General features: G+C 42.7%; 2 protein-coding genes across 6 annotated transcripts; one reads left to right on the top strand and one right to left on the bottom strand.

The window, feature by feature from the left end:
- The first annotated feature begins 145 nt into the window (after positions 1 to 145).
- Acp1 (acid phosphatase 1) lies at positions 146 to 26795 on the top strand. 3 transcript variants are annotated; one of them, XM_048353478.1, is made up of 6 exons: positions 146 to 314; positions 9533 to 9606; positions 9691 to 9804; positions 13653 to 13714; positions 14683 to 14788; positions 26498 to 26795. In XM_048353478.1, exons 1-6 carry the CDS (start codon positions 272 to 274, stop codon positions 26543 to 26545), a joined length of 447 nt encoding a protein of 148 aa, XP_048209435.1. In that variant the 5' UTR covers positions 146 to 271; the 3' UTR covers positions 26546 to 26795. The 3 variants fall into 3 exon arrangements, with proteins under 3 accessions (XP_048209435.1, XP_048209434.1, XP_048209433.1); XM_048353477.1 differs by lacking the exons at positions 9691 to 9804; positions 26498 to 26795 and adding exons at positions 9843 to 9956; positions 14929 to 15081 and having other exon boundaries at positions 147 to 314; XM_048353476.1 differs by lacking the exon at positions 26498 to 26795 and adding an exon at positions 14929 to 15081 and having other exon boundaries at positions 150 to 314.
- On the bottom strand, positions 15842 to 24108 carry Alkal2 (ALK and LTK ligand 2). Of its 3 annotated transcripts, XM_048353481.1 has the most exons (5): positions 23823 to 24108; positions 22217 to 22270; positions 22057 to 22137; positions 19195 to 19260; positions 15842 to 17760 (listed from the first exon to the last, which is right to left on the bottom strand). In XM_048353481.1, exons 1-4 carry the CDS (start codon positions 24079 to 24081, stop codon positions 19196 to 19198), a joined length of 459 nt encoding a protein of 152 aa, XP_048209438.1. In that variant the 5' UTR covers positions 24082 to 24108; the 3' UTR covers positions 15842 to 17760; position 19195. The 3 variants fall into 3 exon arrangements, with proteins under 3 accessions (XP_048209438.1, XP_048209437.1, XP_048209439.1); XM_048353480.1 differs by lacking the exons at positions 15842 to 17760; positions 19195 to 19260 and having other exon boundaries at positions 21241 to 22270; XM_048353482.1 differs by lacking the exons at positions 15842 to 17760; positions 19195 to 19260; positions 22057 to 22137; positions 22217 to 22270 and adding an exon at positions 23425 to 23634 and having other exon boundaries at positions 23735 to 24108.
- Positions 26796 to 27141: the final 346 nt, after the last annotated feature.

The raw sequence follows: 27141 nt of genomic DNA, 5'->3' as shown, positions 1-27141 counted from the left end.
CCGGGCGCGAAGGCCACGCCTGCATCAGCAGCACCCACCTGCCGGACGAGACCAACCACAGCAGGCCTGACCTAGCCTTGTGGCCCCGCCTACCACCCCGCCCTCAGCCCATGAGGACACGCCCACCCCAGAGATGCCGGGCCTTCCCGCCTACCGAGCGGCGCCTACTCAGGGAAGCCAAGTGCGTTGGCGCGCGGGATATTCGCAGTGCGCATGCGCTGCCTGAAGACGCGCCGACGTGGTCTTTAGGCGCCAGCGACCACCCAGGAAGATGGCGGAACAGAGCCCCAAATCCGTACTATTCGTGTGTCTAGGTAAGGGTTTACCCGCCTAACACTCTTGCTGCTGGGAACGCTCGTGTGCTCCAGGCTGCACACTCGGATGCAAACTTTGGCCTGGGGAGGCGGCTTTGGGTGGGCCGGGCTCCCAGTGCACTCACCTGGCCCTCTTCCCCAGCCTGGGTCCACACTCATCCGCGCTCCTCCCTCACGCGTCCTTTCTCTTCAAGAAGTTGACCACCGCCTGCCGTCCTGGGCGGCCTGGCGTCGGCAGCACGGCCCTGACGCCGGCCGGCGTCCCTGGTTTCCATCGCTGTGCCGGGAGGGCCCCACGCTGCTCGAGGACGTGTTCTGCGGGACCGCTCCAGCTGTAGCTGCACTGGCTGGTTGGCGGCGCCCTGGGCTGCAGTTCTTAGGTGTAAGGTTATCCAGAAAGGAAAGGAAACCCGCCACGTGTTTCATGCAGAAAGGAGTTTATTGGGGCGGGGAGGGGGGAAGCAAACTGCCAGCCCACACAAGATGGAGGCATGTGGAGACAGAGGGGAAGGAAGAAGAGAGAAAGAGAGCAAAAGAGAGTAAGAGAAAAGGAAAGAGAGCGGGGACTGTTTTAAGCCTGATTATTATGGTCAGGTGGATTGGATGTGACCTCAGAGAAGGAGGAGGTAATGGCCTCCAGGTGTGCCAGTTACCTAGGTAACTCAGGTACTGGGCGCAGACTTAAAACAGGTGAAGGCCATCTGCTTGGAGCCCTCCCGGGGGTGGACCTTACATTAGGAATATCAACCAAGGGAAGATGAAGGCCTAGGTTCCAGCTTCTCAGTATTCCACATTTTCTGTAACCTTGGTCTCCAGCCAAGCGCATGAAAATTGAAGTTTTAAACGTTAATCCTTCAAATGCTTTCTCAGAATTAGTTTGACTCTTAGGATTTCCACGTTGAGGTTTCCTTACCCAAAATAGAATTCACTCTTTAATTTTTTTTTTTTTGGCGGGGGAGGGGGGGGCGGTCCTGGACCATGAACTCAGGGGCCTTGAACTCAGGGCCTTAGCACTGTCCCTGGCTTCCTTTTGCTCAAGGCTAGCACTCTGCCATGTGAGCCACAGCACCACTTCTGGCCATTTTCTATATATATGGTGCTGAGGAATCGAACCTAGGATGTATATGAGACAAGCACTCTTGCCACTAGGCCATATTCCCAGCCCCACTCTTTACTTTTCAGCACTCATTTTCAGTGCCTCAAGTCCCTGAAGAGGAAATGCCCAACTTGTCAGTAGTCCAATTCTTTGAGATACCCATTTTCTACAGCACAAAGCAGCTCCTCTTTAGGATGGACTTTTGCCAGAACTTTGCTGCCCTTCCTTACCTGTTTCCACCCACATCATATGGGTACTGTCTCCCCAAATTTGCTGGCGTGATCCAAATACAGCTCTTATTAAGATGCCCTGCTTTATGCCCCTGGACATGTATATTCAATACATGATCCTTCTTAATAGCTAACCATGGAGAATTGGTACACTGTGTGGGATGAAAATACATGTGGACAACAGTTTCTATGATAAGGAATGTTGATAGCATACATCAAGGTAGATTGATAGGATAGTGTCTGTTAACCCTGCCATACATAACTAAAGATTTTTGAAAGGGAAGGATTTATCTCCCTCTCAAAATAGTGTTTTGAAAGGGCAGAGGGTGAAGTTTGAAGCATAAATAGCTGCTTTAAGTTTGTCAGAGGCACATAGATTAACTTCTTAAAATGAATATTTTTATTGACAAAGCATCAGGATTATTTTCATGGTGAAAAAGTTGGGCTTCTGGGTATCTTAAAATGTATCTAATCAAAAAACAGTTAAAATGTATGAAAAGTAGGACTATCCTGAGTTGGTTTAAAGAATGATAAGTATCAACTCTGATAAAAAAACAACACTGCTTTATGAGTTAAATTTCACACCATTTTGCTGCTCAAGAAAGGTCTTAAAGTAGTTAAAGGATGCCAGCATCTGTAATCAACAGCCAGTGAGTCAAAAAAGATATATTGCTTTTACATTGGGTTGCCCAATAGTAGCTACAGGCTGGAAATGAACAGCCATCTATACATGATGGGATTGCTGATTCAGACTTTCCTACTCATAAAATTTTGTTATGTCAGTTCTAAAGCCATTTTATAGTTCTGCAGTATCCCTTTTCTACAGCCTTAATAGCTACAGGTTTTTTTCCCCCTAGTTCAGTTTTTGTTTTTACTATATATCAAAGTTGTACTCTGAAGATCAACAAACCAATTTGAGGTAAATTACATAGCCCTTTTTTCCTCAGGTGCTAAACAAAGGCTTATAAAATGGATAACTGCTTTAGTAGAGTCTGCTTTATTAAAAATACATTTCTTTTGCTAGGTGTAAAGATCTGGTGTTAACAAGTGGTTTTAATATGTAAATATGATCGAATGCCTTTAGTTGCCCTTGTTTATTATTCTGTTGTCATTTATCTTTTATAGAGGATCCTTTCAAGATCTTGAATACATTTCATTTAGGTATTGCAATTTTAGAATGAAAACAACTGTTAGATTAAGCCTGCTGCTGCTATGAGAACTGAATAAAAAATGTGATGCACTTTTTACATTACTGTATACAGTACATATACCATAGTTTGCTTTGATACATTTTCTGTAGCACAGTCACTAACAAAAATGAAGTTCATAATGCCCTTTGGGAGGAAATTAGTACAAGTAACTAATCGTAGTTGGTATTGGTCTATGAAGGACAATAACTTAGGAAAATAAAAATTCTATTAACACAGTTTTTGGCATTAAAATGTCTTCGACTACTGAAAATATTTTAGCTTTGTTTCTGTTATTCCCTCCCTGCCTCAAAAAGAATTGGGAAGAATGACCTAAAGGAAATAGTATCATTGGTTTGTTACTGATTTTTAAGAAAGAAAACAATTGTCAACTCTAGTTTAGCTGGAGACTTTGTGTCCAGGAAGAAGTAATGCTGTTCTGTACCAGTCAGATATACTCAAAAGTTTCAAACTGTTTTGCTTCTCTAGCATTTTTTTTTTTTACTTAGGGTGATAAACTTAAGTATATTAAGAATGCTACTTGACAAAAGGAAAAGTCATTTCTCAAGCACATACTCAAATGTGAAGGAGATGGAATTCAAAATAATGAGAGAACATTATTGGAGGAATAGGAAAGATTTGTGGTCCAGTTACCTGGGTTATATTTTGATGTTGCCAATATTGCAGAACCAAAATTTTAATTTGCTTATTAATATATTTGTTGGCCAGAGATCTATTTTTATATCAATGTGCCTTGCATGTATATTTAAAAAAATTGGAAAGACCATGTAGTAATGTCTGAGATAGTTGATGGTTCTTACCACCTCACAAATTTTTATGCAGTATGGAAAGCTGATTCTGTTGTGCAACTGGTGCTCTGTTCAAAAGTTATAGATCTTCTCAAACTGTAACTATTTTACAAACTAGGGAAGTGACTGCCTTTCGGGTTTATTTTTTTTGTTTTGTTTTTAGTCTTGTTAGTGGCTGTTCTCTTGTGAGAAGTAGTAAAAAGAATTCTTCACTCCCACCCCTCCAGCACCTTCAAATGTGATAACACCATTTCTTGTGTGCTTTGAAAAAGTTTCAGCTTGTTGTCTCCGTTAGTGTTATAAAAAGTATTATTAAAAGCGTTGTTTGCAAAACATAGGGAGATGATGGAGTCCACATTAATTTGGGATCCTGTATGAGCTTTAATCCAAGTTACTGGCTTTCTAACTTAAAATTTTTTATTGTTAAAGCACCTTGCTTAGAAATTTTTAAATATTTATGTCTGCAACAATTGTCTCAAAATAATAAACTGTGCAATTTTGTCATTAAAGAAAAAAATCTGAAAAAAAAGATGCCCTGCTTTTATTGGATACTGTTTTCTTGGAAAAACCTTGTGTTTTATAAGGTCAAACTCAAATATACCCCTTTGCTTCCTCAAAGGAGTATATTGCTTCCTTTAGCCCTTGAGACATTTTGTTCCATAAATTTCATTATAATTATTTGACAACCTGTTGATCCTAGTGGGATTTAGCTTTCTTGTAATAACTGTGGCATATTTTCCTTTTTCTTTTTCAGTTTCAGTGTAGTATGGTATATAAACCTCATTAAGTATTTGTAGTAGTTGACTTTTATGAGGCAAAATGTAAACAGCCCATCCTGTTGATAGTGACCATCATTTACGTTTTGAGGTCCTTAATGAACACCAACTGGTGAAATCAGCAGACTTATTAAACAGTTTGTTTCAGGTTGAGTAGTTATCAGTGTCCCATTGCTGTGTTTATTTTTTCTTAATGTTGATTTTTTTTAGCATAATGGCTATTAATAGGCAAGCATATGCTTGCCTATATTTTTCTTTAATGCAGCAACTTTCTTTTCCAACTCACTATATGCCAAGCACTGGAAATGGTAGAGTAGTGAACACCACAGACAAAACTTCAGAACTATCTCAGTTACTATTTGTCAGTTGAGCAGTTCTAGTGGGCTGGGTCACTTAAAGAAAAACCAGGAGTGGGATGTGAGTGGGGTGCAAGTCTCACCTGAAGTGACCTGTGAGCAGAGACTTAAAGGGAATGAGCAGGGATGTTCATTCTGGCCCAGACTGGTCAGCTGGTGTGGTTTCAGGCAGTTCTACTGGCCATAACCCCAAATAGGGAAGCCACTGTGGCCAGGCCTGGAGACCAGGTGGTCTTTCTCAACCAGGGTCCTCCTTTGCATCTGAGGAGCCTGCAGATAACTTGACTGTTTTCTCTGCTTCCATAGATAAAACCAATATGATTCCAGATGCATGTAGAGACATTAGGTCCTTACACATAGTGGATGCTGTAGGCCTGATTCGGCATATCCTGTAAAGAGCCAGAGTGAATATTTTAGCTTTGAGGAAACAAGTGGTTTTGCCCCAGACAACTCTTAAATTATCAAACTTGACTATATTCCAGTAGAACTTTATTCATAGACACCAGCAGTAGAACTTTACCTAATTGCTACATGTCACGTTTTTCTACTTTTGCATTTTTTTCAACTAGTTAATAATTAAAATTACTCATGGCCCTCTGTGCAATATACAAAGGTGGTAGGCCAAGAGATGTAATTTCTGGACCCCTATTTGAGGAGGCTCTGTGCAGACTTGGGCTTGCTGTGGGTTAGATAAGTCATTGTAGGTTTGGAGCAGGGATGGTGAGGGATGTAATTTGGTTTCGGCTGCAGCGATGAGATTAGACTGAAGGAGGGGCTGGTTCTAATGAGGATGCCCTTGCTTAGTGAGGTGGAAAATCTGGTGGAGGGAAGTATGGATGCATTCTATATAGTAGCCCACTCTGGAGAGGAGACAGTTGGAGCTGTGTGCTCGGAGCCTTTAGTTAGGCTCTTGATACCGAAGTATAGAAAAGCAGCAGAGGTTTGTTAGTGTTTGGGCTATTGGTTGGGCAGAAGAGCTTCTTATTTCAGCAATGTTGTAAGAAGAATTTTGTGCTCTTAAGCCATAGAACTACTGGGGAAGGTGGCTTTGATCTGAGCCCCAGCCAGTGTGGCTAGTAAGAGAAGCGTAGTTATCTGGCCTTGTTCTGAAGGCAAAGACTGAGGTTCTGCTGGTGGCCAATTGTGTTCCATTTTCTATTGTTTTTATCGGTGGACAGGATTGAACCCAGGGTCTTGCATATGGCTAGGAAAGGTCCCTGCCACACAGCTACATCCTCAGTCTTTAGGGATTTTAATAACATATTTTATAGTATTAACCTTGGGAATCTGGAGACACCAGATTGCAAATTACTAGCATTTGGAGCTCTTTTAGGTTGATTTTACACTTAGTATTACTTGTGGTTTTTGCAGTAGGGCTTTTTTTCAGTCTATACTTTATAACACTGCTTTAAGTATAACTATCTGGAGGCAAAGTATGGGTGAATATGCCCTTAAATCACTGACTGGCTCAAGTTTTTGTATTATTATGGGAAAATTAAGCTGTTATTTTTACAGTTGATGATAATTATTCGTAAAAAGGTGGAGTAGGGCTTGTTTGGTGGTGGTTCTGGGGTTGAATTCAGGGCTTGTTCATAGGTAGAAACTATTATCTCTTGAGCCACAACCCTAGCTGGTAGGGCTGCGTGCACGTGTCTGTGTCTGTGTGTGTCTCTGTGTGTGGCTGTATGTATGTTTTCCCTCCAAGCCATCCTAGATGGCATACTGAGGTGAAGTCTTATCTTTTTGCCCCTTGTGGCCTCAAACTGTGATCCCTGATCTGTGCCTTCCAAGTAACTGGGTTTACAGGTATGAGCTACCATGCCCAGCCTAGAGTTCATCTATTTATTGTGGTTTTTAAGTGCTGAAATGTAGACATCTACTATTTCTAGAGTGCTGAAATAACACATCCTGATTTGGCATACAGTGTTAGGTGTCAACGTATTGCCAGGGTATACTCTGGTGACAAGTGAAGGGATCATATACTCTTAGGAAGGCTTTCAATAATAAGATGTTTGCTGATGACAATACTTGTTGAAAAATAGAACAAAAATTAGATTGTGGAAAGGAAAAATTCATGACATGCACTAGTATATAGAGGTCACTTAAAGTTAATTCTTGTCTTAGGTAGTTTTTTACAGCCATAGAAAACCACAATGTATATGAAAAGGGCTCAGGTCTTGAGGAAAGTGGAAGTGAACTGGTCTAGGGACTGGGAGATTAGTGTTTATCACATGCCAGAAGATTCTGCTTCATCTTGTTTACCAAAAGTTATGAGAGTCCAGCTTTGGATGATAATGTCTGTCATGTAGTATTCCCTCTTCTGTTTCACTTTCCTCTCTTCATTGTCTATAGCCACCTTAGTAGTATTTCCTAATGTTGTCTTACATGATACCCCAAAATATGGTGATTTATCTTGCTGAGTACTTTGAACAAAGTCTCTGATCTTCTACTTTATTATTTCTTATCCTTGAAGCAAAGTTAAATTTCTCTAAGGCATATTGTAAGAATAAAGAATTCCTCTCTCTCAAGCCGTACACCTAGAAGGATTACTCCTCCTTCCTTGGGCACCTTCATTTCAGTAGGGTCCTGCCCCATATTTGGGAAGACAGAATACTATATAGAGAAGTCAAGAATAATCTGTCTTGCTGAATTATGCTCTGTCTTTCACCATCACATAGTAGTCTTTGTCCTGTCATTGAGCACAGTTTTGCATTCTTCATTGAATCTTAGCATGAAATTGTAACAATCTTTGCATTTTCATTCTGAAGGTTTCTGTGGCACATAAAGTTGATTAAATTTGTCATGTTTTTCTTTTGTTGACCTGTCATGTTAGAATTGAGTGGGTGATGCTTAGATGAATGAGAAAAGGGATCACACCTTTCTACCTCACACTGTTCTCCATTGGCTTTTTAATATTCACCTCATAGATGTTTTCTTTGCCTTCAGTTCTGTGTTCTTCCAATGTTCTCTTAAAGGGTCAGCAGTTATTTTCCTAACTTGTAGCAAGGAATTGTGTTGTAAATAGCTTCCATCTGTGTGCCGTAGTTCAAAAGTAGTAAGGTATTAACTCTTTGTTGAACTGATAGTGTTGCCTTTTCCCTGGGGCTTACAAGTACTGCAGGCTGTACTGAGTCTAGACCTGGGTATGTTGTTAAGACTGCCAAGGCCTGGCCTCCTTGCGTGCATCCACTGCCATCTGTTCATGAACCGGCATAATTGCACCCTTAATTCTTGCCATCCCTGAATACATTGCTTCTTGATGCCTTTTAGTACCTTTCATCTGTCTAGTCAGAATTTTCCTTAATTTTGTCTTTGTAGAAAACTTAGCTTTCTGTGCTTCTGTAGGATAGTGCTTGTCTGCATTTATTTTATTTTGATTATACCAATTGTGTCTCCCCATGGACAGGGCTGACCCTTTTGTCCTTTTCCCTGTGTGGCCCTTCTGTTGGCTCTAGGGAAGTCACCTCTAGTTTCTTGGGGACTTTCTAGGAGTAATAGAGTGTCTGTTACAGTGGCCCTGTACTTTATACTACAGAGAGAAACAGTCTTGACCTAGAAGCCCTGTGAGCCACATACAGCAGGGGGAGAACACAGAAGTGAGTTTAGCCACATGACCATTTCAGTTAATTAGTTGTTCTTCTTTAAATCTCAGTAGCAGTCCTCTCTACCAGCTTTAGAGTGAGTTTTCTGAGTAACAGTAGTACTCTTGGAGTACTGTCAACATTTGTGGCAAGAGAGCTCATCATCCCCAAGGGCAAAGAAACTTTGTAGTTTGTACTTTCTCCTTCTCTGGCTAGGTCCAGTCAGTATCTTCTTTTAGTAAAACTGTGACATGTGTATCAAACTTCTTGAGTATGGTGAGTCATTCTAGAGATTCATAGATTCACAGGGTCTGTGAAAATTCCAGATTTGTAGTCAGCTAGAATGGAGTGAGAGCAGCTCTGGGGACTGTAACTTGGCTATTGCTGTCAGAAGTCATGGGCAGATGTGGCAGGAAGGCCTAACCTTGAACCTCAAGCTGGCTGTCTTCTGGTAGCTACACTCTTCCTAGCATAGGGCTTTTGTACATGATCACTGGGTAGATCGTGTTGACTAAAGTTAAACATATTTGTTTATTTGGGTGTTGTTTTATGAATTAACTCGTCCTCAAGTGTGATGTGCTCCAAGACCCCCCCCCCCCAACTGCTGGAAGGGGAGACAGGCACTTCCAGTTCTGATGCTTCATTTTAAACTAAGAGTTGCAACCTGGGGCTGGGGATATGGCCTAGTGGCAAGAGTGCTTGCCTCGTATACATGAGGCCCTGGGTTCAATTCCCCAGCACCACATATACAGAAAATGGCCAGAAGTGGCGCTGTGGCTCAAGTGGCAGAGTGCTAGCCTTGAGCAAGAAGAAGCCAGGGACAGTGCTCAGGCCCTGAGTCCAAGCCCCAGGACTGGCAAAAAAAAAAAAAAAAGAGTTGCAACCTACTTTGTTGATTTCATGACCTGCTGGCTCATTAGCATCCTTGTAAGGGGTGATTTGACTATTACTACTTTCTTCCTATTTTGTACCTGGGCAGTTGGTAACATCACTGTACTTGTGTTTGATGGCTGCTGTACATGAGGGTTCACCCTAGACTGCAGTGTTGGCCTGTGGCCCTCCACAAGGAAAATTACAGCCACTCTGCCTTAGACACACAGGGTGGACTGCCTTCATGTTAGGAGTCACTGTCCACCTTTCTACCACAGCTAACACTTTGTGTGCCCTCTTCCTTCTTTCGAAGGTAACATTTGCCGGTCACCCATCGCAGAAGCAGTTTTCAGAAAACTTGTAGCTGACCAAAATGTTTCGGATAATGTAAGTACCATTCAGTATCTTAAAGAGGCCAGCCTAAACACCTTTGGGCAGGAAGTGCTGGAACGTTCTTTTTCTCTCCCACAGTGGAGGATAGACAGTGCGGCCACATCCACGTATGAAGTGGGAAATCCCCCTGACTATCGAGGGCAGAGCTGCATGAGGAAGCATGGCATCCCCATGAGTCACATTGCCCGACAGGTACTGTACTAGAACTTGACTTGTGTTTTTTGTTACAGTGGGCCATTGACAGCGGTGCTGTTTCTGACTGGAACGTGGGTCGTGCCCCAGATCCAAGAGCTATGAGCTGCCTAAGAAATCATGACATTAGCACAGCCCATAAGGCAAGACAGGTAGAAGAGATCTTGTTATAATTTCTGCTGCATAGAATCTCATAACCTGAAAAGTTGTGAGACACTGACCAGGCCTGTGTATTAATGGATGTGTTTGTATAGGGTAAATTAGCCTAAAGTTTAGTGTACTTCTGAAAGACTTGCATGACTGGGATTCTGTACTAAAATGTACATAAAGGTTACATAAATCATAATGGAAGAGCAATGGCTACAAGCTAGCCTGAGCTTTCCTATTGTGTAACAATTTCAATGAAGATAGCTTTGTACTAATATATACCAGAAGATAACAGGTGTAAAGGACTCTTAAGAGTTCTTCATTTACATTAAATAAGGAAGGTTTTGCCATATCTTAAATGGAATTTTCATTGAACAGAAAATTAAACATTTTCATAGCATTTATTCATTTTGATCTCAGTCTTTTGCATACCTGGCCAGTCTTTGCCACTGCCTAAGGATATGGCTTGATTTTGAATAGTCCATCAAATTAGGAGCCATCTGATTTTAAGGTCTATTTTTTGTACCCTGAGTATATAATAAAACTGGATGCAAGTCAGTATATTGGCTCTGTTTATATGCTCTTTTTCTTTACTCTTGCCACAACTTGTGTGATAAGTATTCTAGTATTTTGTAAATCTTAGTTTTTATAGTACTTTGAAGGTAGGTTTAATAAATAGCATAGCCTTAAGGTGCTATTTCTTTAACTCATGCTGTGTCTTAAATGTGAGCTATCACTGTGGTCAGGTAGGTAGAGATTTCCTCTTGTTGTATATACTTTCCTTTGTTCAGTAAACTTCACTAACTCAGGCACATTCTGAGTTCCTGAATCCCGTGACAGCTGCTTCCCACTCCTACAGCGGTGATCTTAAAAGTTGTTTCTGCCTTTCTCTGCTGAAGTGGGATCTTAGCAAGGTCACATTCTCTTCAGTCAGCTCTGTGAGAGTCCCCAGGCTACTCCTCCCAGCATTTGTTCTCTCTTGTTCTCTCTTGTCTCTCTTGTTCTCTCTTGCTGGACACATGAAGAATTCCAAGTTTGGAGTTAGATGGTGCTGCTGTAGAGAGGGTATGGCACGTGCATGTGGTTCTGAAGGAATTATACCCAGCATTGTATTCCAAATGTCAGCATTACACAGCCTCATGAAACAGCCCTGGAGATCTGCCTTTTTTTTTCTTTTTCTTTTTTTCTTAAGAAGACAGAAGTAGAAGACAGTATTTCTGATTTAATCTTTTGGGAAGTTTTAGCTCATTAATTTTTTGTTGTTGTTCCTTTGAAATGGCTAAGTGCTGTAAGGGTTTGTTCAGTCATTAATGTCAGCAGCTTTGTTACGGGATTTAAAGAATGCTTCCTGAACTGTGGCTGGATGTTTTTCAACAGTAAGTTGTTTGGAAGGACAGCCTGAATAACTTGAGAGTTAAAGCTACTCTTGGGGTGTAAAGGTTGCGATCTCTGCAGTAAGGTTCAGTCAATGCCCACAGAAGTCTGGAGGTAAAGCCTACACTGTTAGGTGCTTAGGGCATTTGGAACACATCCAGACCTAATTTTCTGCTGCTTGTGGATGCATTCTTGTTACAGTTACAAAGCTGAATACTTTCTGGAGAGAGAGTGTCCTGCAGAGCCAAGTCATGGCTGAGGAGCATATTTATAACTTTGAAGATGAATTTTGATTTCTGTGTGTTTTCTATTTTTTTTGATAATGGGGTTGATTTGCAGAAGCTACATCCTGTCTTGCTGTAAGCAGAAATGCTTTACTGTGCATTTTTGTAAGATGTAAATCAAATCTCCTTCTCTTTTTCAATTATTTTAACATCTAAAAATCATGTGTTGGGCTGGGGATATGGCCTAGTGGCAAGAGTGCTTGCCCCGTATACATGAGGCCCTGGGTTCAATTCCCCAGCACCACATATATAAAAAATGGCCAGAAGTGGCGCTGTGACTCAAGTGGCAGAGTGCTAGCCTTGAGCAAAAAGAAGCCAGGGACAGTGCTCAGGCTCTGAGTCCAAGTCCCAGGACTGGCCAAAAAAAAATAAAAATAAAAAATAAAAATAAAAATCATGTGTTGATTGACTTAGTAAGTTCCTAAGCATTTTTTAGGATGAATTAATTACATTGAGTCCCAAATAAGCAATAACACAACTACTTTGGAAAAGTAATATAATATTTAGTATTATAATATTTGTTCTAATAGATTTTGAAATAAGTTAGAATTGTGAAATGTTAATACAGTATAGAACTTTGTATTTGTTTAAATGGTACACTAAAAATAAAGTACCTACTTTTATAAATGTTGGCATTTTTTTTTTTAATGTGCAGTGAACATTTTTTGGGTTTTCGCTCATGTTGTTTTGGTCTATCCCCTTTGGCCAGGTTTTTAGTGTTCCTTATATAATTTCTTTTTACAACTATGCATATATATTTAAATGCATTTCTCAGCCACACCCCCAGTCCCTTTGGTTTTTAGTTTGGTTTCTGCATGGTATCTTATGCTTTTCTTCAGGTCTTACATTGCGGTCCTATTGCTTCCACCCCCTAAGTAGCTGAGATTATAGCCATGAACCAACACAACTGAGTTGATTTTAATTTTTTATTTTTATTTTTATTTTTTTTTGCTAGTCCTGGGCCTTGGACTCAGGGCCTGAGCACTGTCCCTGGCTTCTCTTTGCTCAAGGCTAGCATTCTGCCATTGAGCCACAGCGCCACTTCTGGCCGTTTTCTATATATGTGGTGCTGGGGAATCGAACCCAGGGCTTCATGTGTACGAGGCAAGTACTCTTACCACTAGGCCATATTCCCAGCCTGATTTTAATTTTTGCCTAGGCTTGCTTTGGACTTTGATCCTTCTAATTTTGCCTCCCAAATCAATCGAATCACATGTGCCACCATAATAACCTTAATATTTTAGACTTTATTGTTGAGGAAGATTCGTTATTGAAGCTTTATTGTTAAAAATTATTTTCACTTTTGTTCTGAAATGGGGTTTTGATAATTTATTTTCCTTTTCTTTTTGATTCCATCATTATAATAGTCAAAAATCCACAGATAATTCTTTCACTAACATTTTAAATAGGCTTACATTTATGATGTCAGAAGATAGTACGTTTTCAGATTAGTCAGCAAAGGTCCTGGGAAGAACCATTTTCTGTGTCAGCCTAACTTGTGGATTTTGAGTCAGAGAGAAGAAAGCCCTACATTATAGAGAGCCAGTCAGTCCCTTCCTGGCCCATATTTGGTAGTCTTCTTGTAATTTTCCTCTCTGCTTTTTTTTTCTTAGGGGCATTTGTCCTCTTGGGTAGTCCCACAAGGACAAGGTTCGTCACTTCAGCTGGTGTATATCACCATGGCTTAAGACATTGGGTGCTTATGAGAATAGAGAATGGAGAGGATTAAGTATGAGGCATTTTGGTAAAGCATCAGAAATACAGGTGTCAGTTGTTCCTAGGGGACTGAAACTAATGAGGAACTTTTGTGTTCATATCATACACTATTATGTAGTTAATACCAAGGAACCTGTGATAGGAAATTTTGCAATGTAGTTCAGGAAATACTTTAACTATGTTTTAACCTAAAAAATGTCCTCTGAGTTATTTACTTCAGTGGGTTAGTGAGTAATAGACTTAAATACAATGTATTTGTTTAAACTACTGTTTCTGACCATGATATAAATGTAGAACCTCTATTTTGACTTATTTACTCAATTTTAGGTCACCAAAGAAGACTTTGCTACATTCGACTACATGCTGTGTATGGATGAAAGCAATCTGAGGTAATCATATTTTAAAGAGTATTTTCCCCCCTCTCTCAGTTCAGTATTAGGCCAAGTGGTTTGTTGTCCAAACTGACCTTTTATTATCTTAGTATTATTGTACATTGATAGTTACAGTGTACAGTATTGTTTATTTAGAATAGCAGGACATTGCTTGCAGTCTGTTTATAAAGATCTAACTCCAGAAGGAACTCAATACCATTGGAGTTGTGACCTGTATTGTAGAAGAAAATGCATTGATTGGTTTTGTTACCGCTATAGTGATTTATGGACTGTGGTATTTTGTTATCTTATTCCCCCATGAACATTGCTCCTCTTTCTCCCACTAAGTCTGACAAAATAGAAGATGACTTTTTAATAACTGAAACTGATGGACTAGGTTATTAGATAGCGGTGACTGTGGTGTTGATTTGTTCTGTAGGTTCTAGCACTTCATGGGTAGATTATTATCAAAGAAGAAATTAAGGAACAGAGCCTAAAGTTACTTCCCCTACTTCCTAGAGTGGTGGGTGGATGTGGAAGACCTTATGCACTGCAGTAACCACTGCAACCACAACCCACCCTCTGTCCTTCCTCACTTGCCTTCCTCTCTCCAGTCCTTACTTGGCCCACCCTTGCCTGCCCATACATGGCTTTTTTAGTTCCTTTTTATTGCCTTTGCTTATCTCTGAAACAATATCCTTTTTTTTTAGTTGTGTCAAAATATATTAAACAGAAGAAAACTTAAAAGTGTATACTTTGTGTGGCAGAATCAGTGAAAAGGTGCTATTGTTGCATGCTGCTGCCTGAGAGACAGAGCTGACACAGCTGCATGGGGGTCCTGCAACTCTACAAAGGATTATGTTTCATTTCAATTCAGGTCACGTTGGCTGGACTTTGATAACAATATTTCTTAAATCCTTAGCAGATGTCCCTGTTTAACTTGAAACCATAGGTCAGAAAAATAAGTTCATGTTTCAATTTTGCAGAGATTTGAATAGAAAAAGTAATCAAGTTAAAAACTGCAAAGCTAAAATTGAACTACTTGGGAGCTATGATCCACAAAAACAACTCATTATTGAAGATCCCTATTATGTAAGTACAGTTCAGGTTGTGGGGCTGGCATAAAGATGGGCAAGTTATATCCTGTCTTATTAAATAACAGGCTGTGGTCTCTTAAGGACATCTTTGTTATGCATAAGCATTGCTAGTGTTTCTTCTTCCTATCCTTTCAGGGAAACGACTCCGACTTCGAGCTGGTGTATCAGCAGTGCCTCCGGTGTTGCAAGGCCTTCCTAGAGAAGGCCCACTAGGTTAGCACTGCCCACAGCCAAGCCAACAACTCGCCCACTAGTCCTGTGCCTAAGTGAAGAAGCTTTCCTTAGCCCCAGCCCTGTTGTTTCTTCAGCTGACTTACTCTTATCTTAAACATAATTGTAGGTGACAAATTAGTTTTATTTACCCAAGAAGTTAATTGACTTATTTTCTCCTGATTACAAAACAGTGGAACAAGGAAATAGGGAAGAACAAAATACAACCCTGTGAAGTAATAATGACCTGAGCTCAGGAAGACCTGGACAGTGTGGTCTACCTGGCATGTTGCATGCCTAGCACTGCCCAGTGCTACTGCTTACCTTGTACCTTGCTGACCTGGGCTCTTGTAGTGTCACAATAGCTGTACTGATAGCAGCTCCTCTGCTCTCAGAAATGTTTTAACTCAGTTTACTCATAGAGCACACTTGTATGTTTAAGATGCAAGGCATGGTGGTGCCTATAAATCCAGCACTAGGGAGGCTGAGGCAGGAGGATCATAAGTTCAAGGCCAGCCTGGGCTATAACATGCCTCAAAATATAAAATAACAACATAAAATATGAGGAAGACTGGTGAATAAATCTTTAGTATTCTTACTACTTGTTGCTTTGTATTTAGTTTATTTTGTGGGAGTCAGCTTATTTGCTCCAATTTGAGCCACTTTGCCTTTAAGAATTGAATTCTATATTGGAAGTACATTTGTATGCAAGTTACCTTCAGTAAGTGGAGAGAATGTTTTCCATACACATGCAACTCAAGTGTCCAACCAAAATTGACCAGCCATGAAGTTTTAAAAATTGCAGGGTCCCATTAGGTTGATGTGCTGTAATGATATGTTGGTAACTATTCTTTCATCAGCATTTAGTAACTTCCAGGCAAACAGGTAACTTTGGTTTACCATCAATTAGCTCACCTCAAATTATAAGGATTTTTCAGAAAAGATTGTTTTCAAAATAAACAACTATGGAGTTATATAAGATAAATCTGCTGTTGGTCTGCTTTGTTATTGACAAGTAAAAAGCATTTGCAAACATGCCCTTATGTGTTCCTTCTCACGTGGTCAGTAGTGGTATGTGTATTATCCTCATTGGGAAGTAAATGTTTGGGAGGCTGCACATTGTTGCCCCATGTAGTGGGTTTAGGTTATAGGAAACTTCCAGGAAACTGCCTAGAAACGTCCTTGCCAGAGCTGTCCTTCACGGAGTCAGTGCCCCAGCCAGGCCTCAGGTTCAGCAAGTGAGAGGCTGCTTTAACCGCGACCTGCTCATTGTTCATTTGACCTCTAATCCTGGAGAATTTTTAGTCAAATTGTGACTTGTTCTCAAAAGCTGATAGGAAGAGAGGAGGCATGGGTGCATGGCACCTCCCAGGCCAGGGCTGCCATTTCCTATAGCAGAGGACTGATTAGCCCTTGACTTGCCAGAGGACAGAGCTTAACCTGGTCTCTTCTGAGGGAAAATGGTTTGCTAGCCATGTCTGGCTTCTGGGCAATTACTGGTACATACAGAAAACTTAGGAGGGCAGGTTAGATTGGGACTTGGGTAAATTAAAAGAATTGAAAACTTAAGCGGTCAGCCATGAATAGGAAATAGTCAAATGAGGCCAAAAGGTTTCTTGTTATTGTTTTTCATCTCAAATTCCTTCTTGCATTCAAGTAAAATTCTAGTTTTCTTTAATGTTTATCCATATATATGAAATAAGTCCTCAAACATGTAGGACTTAGTGTTGTTCTTTAGTGCTGGTTCAGATAGCACCATCTTACAAGGGCTGGTGAGAAAACACTGCTGGATTTAATGGCCTTGCTAAATGAAACTGACCTTTGTAGTTAGATCAATTAAATTTGTTTAAACTCTACCAATAAAGGTCTGGGACTGCTGAGAAGTCTTAAAAGAGTTACTCTTTGTTTGGCCTTGTCATAACAGATATGGGAATAGTAGATGCGCTTACTTGTGTCAATTATCAAATCAAGCCTAGCTCTTTCAGGAAATGTCACTAGTATTTAGGAACCTCTACTTAAAAAAAAAATGCCAATTTTCTTGTGCAAACAGGAACCTTTAAGTTTGATTTATGCCTCCTAAGTTCTGTGACATGCCAGTGAATCTCTTGGTAGATGTGCAAGTCACAAATTCCTAGAGCTAAATTTAGCATTTAAAATCACTTTGAAGATTCCATATGACAAACATTTCATTTATTACTTGTTTTTATTTACATTATTTACATATTGCACAATAGCTGGGATGCTATTTTACATTCTTACATAGGATAAATGGGATTCGTTTGGATATATGCAGATTTATACTCTCTGTTCTCTCCAAAACGTGAAGTTTTTTGGCTTAGTTTTTTTAAGTTTTTGTGCAGTTCCAAGTAATACTTAGGGAGTTTAATTGCAAAAGTAATAACAATATCAAGTCATATTGTATGCTCTATGAAAATATAGTTTTAAGATTTCTGACTATGTTTCTAAGGAAATACTCTCATTTGCCTAACCAGGAAAATGAAATATTTTCTTCTAGCACAACACATCAAATGTAGAGTGTTTTCTTGTTGTTTTTTTAATAGTGACAAGGATCATTGTCAAGTACACTTATTTACTGAATATATATCTGCACAGTGTCAACGTACAAAACAAGGGAATTATGGAAGTCTATCTGCAAAAATAAATCTCTGTCCACAGGGAATGGTAAAGAAGATGGTTCTGCTCCCTGTTGTTTTCCAAGGCACTTCTCAGGGTTCCTGGCACGTTGCTCCTTTGCAGCTGAAAGCAAGTACATTTGGTTTCATATAACTACTCAATTCTACAAGACCTGTAAACAGCAGCCATGTAACATTGTAAACAAGGAATTTCAGTATGCATGTGTGTTTATGGACCAAGAAGTATAGTCACCCTAACCCTAGCAGTGCCTATCACACGCACAGCACAGAGTATCAAACTGGTGAAATTGAGAGTTTTTCCCAAGCTGTCTTAAGTGCCTGAATTCCACAGCATTTGCATTAGGAAAATGAGTGAAAATGAGAAACGTGCACTCACATTTCTGCCACTATTTTGTAAAGCACTGAGAGCAACATTTACAGAAGACAGCTAATGTATGTAAATTTTTTGGCCTAATAGTAATACTCTAATTCAGACCTTTATCAGATGTTATAAAATCTGTGGAGGAAGGTTGTGTGGACCGTGTAGATGATTTGATTTTTAATTTGCCATGGTGCAAAAGCTATGCCCATTCAGTAAAGATAGTGCTCCTTTTGACCCAGTCTGACCACTAGTGCCTCATGCCTGTAATCTTAACCATTTGAAAGACAGATTAGGGAGGTTCGTAGTTCAAAACCAATCCAGGGCAGGGAGGTAGGGATGTTTACAAGACCTCCCTCTCAACCAATATTTGGATGCAGTGGTAACATGGCTGTCATCCCAGCTATTCGGGAAGCTGAGATCAGATGCAGTTCCATGCCAGCCAAGGCAAAAAAGTTCTCAAAATCTAGTCTGAATATAAAAAAGCCTTAGGTGTGTTAGCATAGGCCTGTCATCCCAGCTACATGAGGAAGTATAAGTAGTTGTATCTTGCTAAAGGCCAACCTGGGCAAATAGCAAGGCCCTCTCTCAAACAGAGCAAAAGAACTGAAGGCCTTCCTCAAGTGGTAGAGCATTTATATGCCTAGCAAGCTCCACGCCCTGAGTTCAAGCCCCAGTTCTGCAAAAAATGTTTGGGTGTGACCTGTTCCTGGGTTGATAGGCAGTACCATTCTCTTGTGTGTGATGAGCAGTGGCTATAAGCCACAGCTCCCAAGCAGCCACATCTAGATGTGAGTTAAATGGAAAGCATTTTCAACTGGTGGATCTATCAGGAGGTAACTTGTAAACTGAGGAGCATTTGTATTTGTTTATGAGTGCTAGTCAACATGGGAAAGTCTTAAGTATGCATGATTTCAAACTTGTGCCTCGTCCAGGTTCTCGGAGTTGAAATCAGCTGTGGGAAGTGTGGATAGTGACACTGCCTGGCCACTAAGAATGGCCAGCAGGGGGCACCTTTTGCTCACAGACTTTTTTTGACTGTGTCAAGTTTGCTAAGAATAGGCTACATTCGCCAGAGAATTCACATTTTATACCCCCATGGATTTTTTTTTTTTTTTTTTTACATCCCAAATGGGGTTCTGATTGGCGGGTCACCACCATGACCCTTTGGGAACTTACCTTATCCCTCCATGCACATGGGACTGACAGCCAGTCTGGTTAGAAGCCTGGCACATCTTTTATAGTCTACAGTGAAAACAAATCACAGACCTTTGTCAGTTACAGAGCAAAAACATACAGTGGCTTTGTTTTTGCAAGTACATTAACTTCATTGCCCATTTATTTCTTCAAATAGTGCCCTACACTGACTCAGAAGCAATGTGGAAATCTGTAATCATGGGCCCTGATACATTTGTCTGTGGTCCTTCAGGTATGCTGGTAATGCACCAAGGTTTATACACAGTTACCCTTGGTCACATGGCTAGCAAGCTGATGGAGATGACTGTAGAGTTTTTTCTAGGGAATGATGACATATTTCTACACTCTTGTGTGACTTAACTTTCAGTTCACCTACAGACTGAGTCCTGTCTGAGCTAACTATAACACAAAGACTTCTGCATTAGCACTCTGAGTCAAAATTAACAGCTAGGTAAAAGAAACAGTTGGGTATGGTAACATGCCTGGAGTCCTGGACCTCAGGAGGCAAATAAAGCAGTGGCACTGCAGGTTTGAGGCCATCCTAGCCTACATAGCAAGATCTTGTCTCAAAAAACCACCCCAAACTATGGTGCTAGCCTTGAAAAAAAGGTTAGGGTAAGTGCCCAGGCCCTGAATTTAAGCCCTAGGTCCAACATGAAAGACAAACGGAGGGATGGAAGGAGGGAGGGAGGGAAAGAGGGAAGAAAAGAGAGAAAGGGGAAGGAAAAGAAAGGCTCACTCCAAACAAAAAATGAAACTACTGTTGCAGACATTAGGAATTGACTTGGAAGGGAAGCAATAAGCTGATTTCTGATCACATGCTGGTGTTCTCTGTATAAATTCCCATTCTGTTCTTCTGCCAGTTGCTACCTCAGAAACACATGTAAAAGTGTAGTGGCTATATCTGGGAATTTCTTCAAAATGAAGTTCAGTAGAAAGCTATAGTTGATTATAGACTACTTAAGTTTTATTTCTGAGGAATAGAAAGGGCTTAAAGGTTCATACTCAGAACCTGGATGAAAAGTAAACTGACAATAATAAATCTATACAATGCTAGATAAGCTAACTTGAGTTGCAAGAACATGCCTTCCAAATATTAACAATATATACCCTTCAGTTTGAGGGCTGGTCCTGTAGATCACTTCTTTATTGCGCATCTCCCACACTCTTAGGAATGTAGTTTCCTAAATATGTACCAAACGTGAGTGGGTTTTAAGTTAAAGGACTGATCTCATTCACAAATCCACTCCCATGTGTAACAGCTCTGGAGACTGCAGTTGGTCCCCATCTCATTCAGTACAAAGTCTCTGGCAATGTCCCTCTCACCCTAATGCACATTGAATAACCTGGGGATCTCAGATGCAGATTTTGTTCTTTGGGATAGGTAGGAACCTAGTCTTGCATTCCACAAAGCTCTCATGGCCCGCACTACCTGAGAAGGCTCCAAGGTCCCTTTCAGTCTAGCTTTTCAGGATCTCAGGGATTTCCCTTGGTATTGCCTACAGTGGCCCAGTGCCAGATCCTGAGCTTTGTATACTCTCAGCAGAGATGGAAGTAGCCCCAAATCTCATGCACAGCTGACTCGGACTTCCAGACATCTAGAGGTGCAGGAGAAGCTATGACCAGGACCTCAGGCTTACAGAAAAGGAGATGGCTACCTTGAAAAGGCTTTGCGGAAAGTTGGACAAGAGCCCAAAGCTGATGCCCAAGTGACAGCACTCAGGCAGTCCTTTATAACTTGTCCTTCATTCACAAGTTAAAGAATTGTACGAAATGACCCAAAAGTTCAGTTTCAAAGGTAAGAGCCAATGTTCCAAGTCAACAAAATGCATTCACATTTAAACAATTGAAAGCTTCTGTAGCTTCAGGAAGCAATTTAGTAATTTTCAACAGAGGATACTTCTTCAAAAGAAGAAAACAGGAGGGTAATGGGACAGAGGATTCACATGAGAGCCCAGAGGATGGGACCAGTTCAGGGCTCCAAAAATGGAAAACTGAACTCTGCAGGGAGCGTGTGCTCCCCTTGCACTGTGAGACTTGCTTGTTTGAAAAGAACTAGTAAGAAGGCCTTATTGGGCCAAGACCCACAGATGTGATGTGGCCATGTGCCTGGAAGAGTGTCCCCATACAAACAAAGCAGCCCTGTAATGAAGGTATTACCATTCAGAATGGTTCTGTTGCCTGAGCAGAGAACTCCTATTCCATGTAAAACTTTTTGGAGCTTTTTGGAAGGTAGGATGGGCTGCTCTAGTTTGCTGGATGTCTGGGTTATCTGAAAGCAGCCAGCCGGGTTATCTGAAAGCAGCCAGCCAGGTTCCTGGTGTGTCATGGCTTTACTCCTTGAGCTTTAAATGAAGTGAAAGTTGCCATCCGGTTTTAAGAAAAAAAAGAAAAAGATTCCACGAAGAGCACACAGAATTATTTGGCAAAATAAAATACTGTGTTATGGATAAACAGCCATAACAAGCCAAAGAGAATGAAAAGAAACCAGAAGAGTGAAAGTTTTGGTTAAGATTTAGACAGGAGCGGGAACTTCACATTTCTGAACTGAAGAGTAGAATTTAAAAATAGCAAATAAAATTCCTGGGTGATGAGGTTATTATTACTGATGGAAAGAAAATGCCTCCGTTCAGAACTGTGGAGATGGACTGGAAAGATTAGCACTTATTCCAGGTAAACACTTTTCAGTGTAGTGTCCACTGCTGTATAATTTAGCTGTTTGCTCAAGTACTGGCTCCTAACTCAGTCAGACAGATATGGACATGGCCCTTGCACGTTTCAGATGTCAGAGCCTACTGCATGGAAGTGTGTGGAAGGCTGCTGGTCAGTTAGGTATTGACTTACATGCAGGGATGGTGCAGTCTCGAGTGTTGTGGTAAAGTCTGTGGAAGTGTTTGCTGCACTTCGGACTGAAATAAAGAGGCCCTGGAACACAGAAGAAGATGGCCATGAAGGCTTTGGGAGGAAAGGAACAAGGAGGGATGAGAAGTGAGAGAATACGCACCTGTGAGGTGTTTCAGAAACTTGTCCTTCATCCTTAGATCTCTGGGAACAATCTCTGGGGAGAGAAATCATTACATTGTTTGAATCAAGTACTTATCAAATGTGATTTTAAGTGAACATTGAAGAAAATTTTGAGAATCACACTGCCAAATTACAAAGCATCATATAAAATCCTTGACTCCTACATAGAATACAATGTAAAGGCAGATTGGGGATATCTTTTCCAATAGAATCAACTTATAACGTTCCGATATTATCTATTTTCTATGACCATGATAGATTCAGAGACTATAAAGTTATAAGGTGAAAAATTTTATTTTTTTCATGTTTCCAATGAATAAATCACATTAAGACCCTTCATTTTGAAGAGCTTGGGAATCAAATTCCACAGTATTTCAATGTTATAGAAAGAAAATCTGATCCTACAAACAAAAGATGTATGAAAGTTCTATCTTGAAGGTAAATGTGTAGCAAAAAGGACAAAATGCCTTTCAAACCACTTGCTATGAAGGCTGGTAGGCATGAATGGGAATAGACCACTGGCATGGTTTAGAACCAGAGCTGGGTTCCAGGAAAAGGCTCTTTCATACTTTCACTCTCCTTTAGAAACTCTGCTTTCTGGTCTAGGCCTTAGTTTTTGCTTTTATTACAGTTCTCTGTGGTCAGTTCCCATTCCTCAGAGAAAGCCAATATGTCACTTAGTGTCACATTTTATTTTACCAGAAATAATTCTTGGTCCCTTCCCACATCTCAAGAAGGACATGGACATTTGGGTCTTCCACATGCAGGATGGGGATCTCGTCCCAATGTCAGTCTTCATTTACTTTTCACTTGAATCAGTCTGCACAAAACTGACCATATCATATTTGACCTAATTGTGTCATGAAAGCATTAAAAGCTTGCCTGCTTCTCTGGGAAATTCCCCGTAGGCAGCTGCTCTGGGAAGGGCTCCACCAAGGGGAGAGCTCGGACCATTTCCTTCTCAAGCAAATGAGATACTGAGAACAATTCCCTCTCCAAAATACCAGAAGCCAACCTTGTGCAGAAATTCCTAACCTAGGCAACAGCTCCAAGTTTTAGATGTAAACTAGGAATGGTTCTTTGAGGGGCTCAAAAACGTCCTGTTATTACCAGGTTGTTTTTTTCTTTTTTCCAGAAAGAAGGAAGAAAGGAAGGGAACAGGAGGATGGGGAGGAAAAGGAGGGAAGAGAGCCAGTGAAAATCTTTGTTTTTCTTTAAATAATCAAAATTGATTTTTACAATGTGCTCAAAGTCAATTTTATTTGCAAGAAAATATGAATCTTGTTACTAGGCATCTGAAGGGCTCTACTGTCAGGATCCTGAGCAAGGGGCAGAAGCCCCTTGACCTACAATGCTGGTGGCATTGTCTTCCCTACAGGGTCTACAGTCCTGAACCCTCTCCCACTGAACCCTCTCCCACTGTAACCTTGGGCCCTCACCCACCGCCCCGGGACCCTCTCCCACTGTAACCTTGGGCCCTCACCCACCGCCCCGGGACCCTCTCCCACTGTAACCTTGGGCCCTCACCCACCGCCCCGGGACCCTCATCCATCTGTCGCTGGGGCGCACCCTGCCCAGACACTTACCCACTCTCTGCTCCTCGGCGTCGGCCCCGTATTCCGCCGCCTCCCTGCGGCCCAAGGCGAAGTCCGGTTCCGCGAGCACTTGGAGCTTCTTGGCCTCGCCCAAGTGGAATTTCTTCAGCTCCTGGACTAGCTCCACGAGGAGCCTTAGCAGGGTCTGTCGGTGCGCCGGCCCTCGGGGCTGCGCGCGCCCCCAGCCCGGCCCCGCCGAGCTCAGCACCAGAAGCAACCCCAGGAGGAGGGGGCGCCCAGGAGCGCGCATGGTCCGGTTTGGAGCGACGGCTGCCGGAGGGAGGGAGGCGGCAGTGCGGGCCGTCGGGGCAGCCCGGCCCGCTGGTGGAGAGCGGGTCCCTCACTTATTCTGCGCCCCGCCCTACGCCGGGGCCCGCGGCTGCGCCCCCTCCAAGTTCCCGCACGCGGTGCCCGGAGCGAACCAGCGCCCGCACAACTTTCCACAACCTCCCGGAGGTCGGCAGCTCCAGCCCAGGCTCCTTCCGCCGGCCCGCCGGTGTCCAGAGCCACGGAGGGGCAGGACTCCGGGCCGGAGGCTGCGGGAAGGCCCCGCTTGTACCTGCTGCGGCTGCGTTCGATCACCTGCCTCCGAGCCCCTGGGTTCCCCGCGCCCAGGCGCCTGGGTCTCGACCCGCGCCGCCTGGTCCGCAGGCGCCCGACAGAGCGGTAATCCGCCTCCGGCCGCACGGGCTCGTGGGGTGCAAGGACGCGGGGCGCGGGGCGCAGTGCTTAGAGGTGGATCGCGACTGCCCGGTGCTCGCACCGAGTCCCGCCTGGCCACGGGCGCTTCTTATCCCCGAGACCGCCGACGTCAGGCGGGTCCCCCGGGCTCCGAGCGTGGCTTTAATTAGAACCGCTGAGTGCTGCTAGCCGGTGCGGATATTCGTCAGACCCCCCCCCCCGCCCCCATTTTCTATCCGCCCATCCTCCCTTCCCACCTCCCCCCCTTCCCACGGTCCCCCTCCCCACCTCCCCTCCCCGCCTCCCGGCCCCGCGTGCCGCTCCGCGCCCTCCCCTCGCCTCCGGTCCCTCTCCCGCAGTCATTTCCCCCGTTCCTGTCACTGGTGACAGGATGAGAAGCAACGCCTCTACCAGGAACTATCTGTTTTTGTCTAAATGTAGATCGCGGCTATTAAAAAAAAAAGGAGCTGCCTGATCGACTAGACATTTAATAAGTCAGGCACAGTCTGTTTCTCAGGGACCTGCGCGTGGCAGGACTGTTCCCGTCCCGGGGTCCGAAGAAGGCGACGAGAAGGCCCTTTGGAGATGGCCGGGCCAGACCCCGCGCCCCCTGGAGCCCCGACGGCTGCGAGGTCCCCTCCGGTGCGCTGCGCCATGCAGAACGAAGTGAGCTCCGGGTCCCAAGCACCGGCCTCCAGGGCTAAGTCTTCAGGAAACCTGGTTCTTTGGACGTGGCCATGCATATTTACTAGGGCTCAACGATTTACTTCCTTCACTTTTTTTTTTTCCTGTAAAATGTATTGCCAATCAATTGCGCACGTTCCCATTTTATTGTTGCTTTCTGGGCAAGAGCTGGACATTTTCCAAGTCAGCGATTTTTACTGGGAACGGTGTTCCGACTACACCACCAGAAAGCGATCGGGGCAGGATGAAAAGCTCCCACTCCTAACCCGCAGTTGCTGGGCGGCGGTTGCTCAAAGGCGCCAAAGACACGGGGAAGCCGGTGCGCAAGCTTTGGGACCATGCTTCTTAGGGGGAGCCAGAGCTGCCGGGCACCTGACAGCTCTCCTGGTGTGTTCCTCCAACCCTTCCCCTCCCACCCCCAGCGCTCCTGGTGGATCTCCTATCCGCCCCCTTCCACCCCTAGCGCTCCTGGTGAGTCCCCAACCCTCCTGCTCCCACCCACAGCTCTCCTGGTGGATCTCCAACCCGCCCCCAGCACTCCCCCTCTCACCCCCAGCTATCCTGGTGGAGCCCCCCAACCCCCCATCTCACCCCCAGCACTCGTGGTGGATCCCCAACCCCCTGCTTCCCTCCCTCTCCACTTTCCATCTGTCCTTTCCTCACAGTCTCCCTACCTTCACTAGGTTTGTTGCCTAGGAAGAGAAGTGCCTGGCAGAATGGGGGCCGGGTAGAAATGGGAGGTTGTAAAATGTGGTCCTGGGAGGTGGATGTGTCTATCTTTGCTCTCTTTAAAAGCAAGTTATTTGCTTCCCAGTGACGGTTTGGGAAGTGTTTTTTTTTTTTTTTTCACTTTAAGTGTGGCTGAAATTATGTTTCTGTTGAAATACAAGAGAAAAAAAGTAAAGTTTCATGCTGAACAGATCTGAGGCTACTAAAGTGAGGTATTTTTTCTTTCTTCCTTTCCCTCCTTCCACCTGTGTGAGAACTTTAAGTTCCTCTAGCAAGAGTGACAGCCACTGCCTACTGCCCACCACTTTCCTCAGCCTCAGGGTCAGAGTCCACAGAGCTCCTGGCATCTGCAGGCTGTGCAAGGAGTTTACAGAACAAGGGAAGCTTGAGAAGCTACAAGTTGCCCTCCCCCCCAATTTAATCATATATTAACTTACCTAGACACTTTTTAAAATAGTGCTTCACAAAATAAGAGCCATACTTCTAAAAAAATACAAAGAGGCTCTATCACCACAAATTCTACCAGTGGAGGAAGCCGGCTGTGATGAATGTTGCCCTTTTGTCTTTTGCAGTTTATAATGAGAGAGCTGGATTCCTTGAAAGATTCCTCTCCACCTTGAAGCCATGGCTGCTCCTGCAGATGTCAGCCCACTCCTGGATACATGCGTACACTAACAACACTAGTGCTTGTGTGGTGTCTGGATTATTAAAACCCAGCAATCAGGGACCAGACAATTACTGTGTTTGTTCATTTGTTTTTGTAAAGTTTCTTACTAAGATGACTTCAGACATCCTTTATTTTGTATAAACAACTTTACAGACTTAAAAAAGGCATAATTAAAGGAGTGTTTTGGTGTGTTGATTTATTAAGCTTTACTGAACATTTCGTTTTTCAAAGTTGCTACGATGAACTTGGTAGAGAGCTCCAGTTTCAAGATGTGTGTGTATGTTGTGATCATCAGATCACAATCAGATCTGAACACAATGGTTGGGGGCTAATCAGAGGAGAGTCCACACACATCCACACAAACATATGAAGTTATGTTGACAAAGCACTTTCTTTTTGTGTAAAATGAGGCAATCAGGCATTGTCCCTATCTAAAAACTGTATAATTCTATGGCTGTAACATAAAAAGAAGCCCCAAAACAACAGAATCAGTCTTTCCTATGAAAAGATGAAGATAGCTCATTGGAGTCATCACTGTGTGTTTTCAGG

Source organism: Perognathus longimembris, chromosome 8 (genome assembly GCF_023159225.1).
Source record: "Perognathus longimembris pacificus isolate PPM17 chromosome 8, ASM2315922v1, whole genome shotgun sequence".
NCBI classification, from domain to species: domain Eukaryota; kingdom Metazoa; phylum Chordata; class Mammalia; order Rodentia; family Heteromyidae; genus Perognathus; species Perognathus longimembris.
This window is presented reverse-complemented; position numbering and strand designations above follow the sequence as displayed.

Excerpts from the sequence above, each read along its gene's own strand:
- Alkal2 (XM_048353480.1), bottom strand. The coding sequence starts at position 24,081 with ATGCGCGCTCCTGGGCGCCCCCTCCTCCTGGGGTTGCTTCTGGTGCTG. Across the intron at positions 22,271-23,822 it reads CGCCGAGGAGCAGAGAGTGG|AGATTGTTCCCAGAGATCTA; the intron begins GTAAGTGTCTGG and ends TTCTCTCCCCAG.
- Acp1 (XM_048353477.1), top strand. The coding sequence starts at position 272 with ATGGCGGAACAGAGCCCCAAATCCGTACTATTCGTGTGTCTAG. Across the intron at positions 315-9,532 it reads CGTACTATTCGTGTGTCTAG|GTAACATTTGCCGGTCACCC; the intron begins GTAAGGGTTTAC and ends CTTCTTTCGAAG. Across the intron at positions 13,715-14,682 it reads ATGGATGAAAGCAATCTGAG|AGATTTGAATAGAAAAAGTA; the intron begins GTAATCATATTT and ends TCAATTTTGCAG.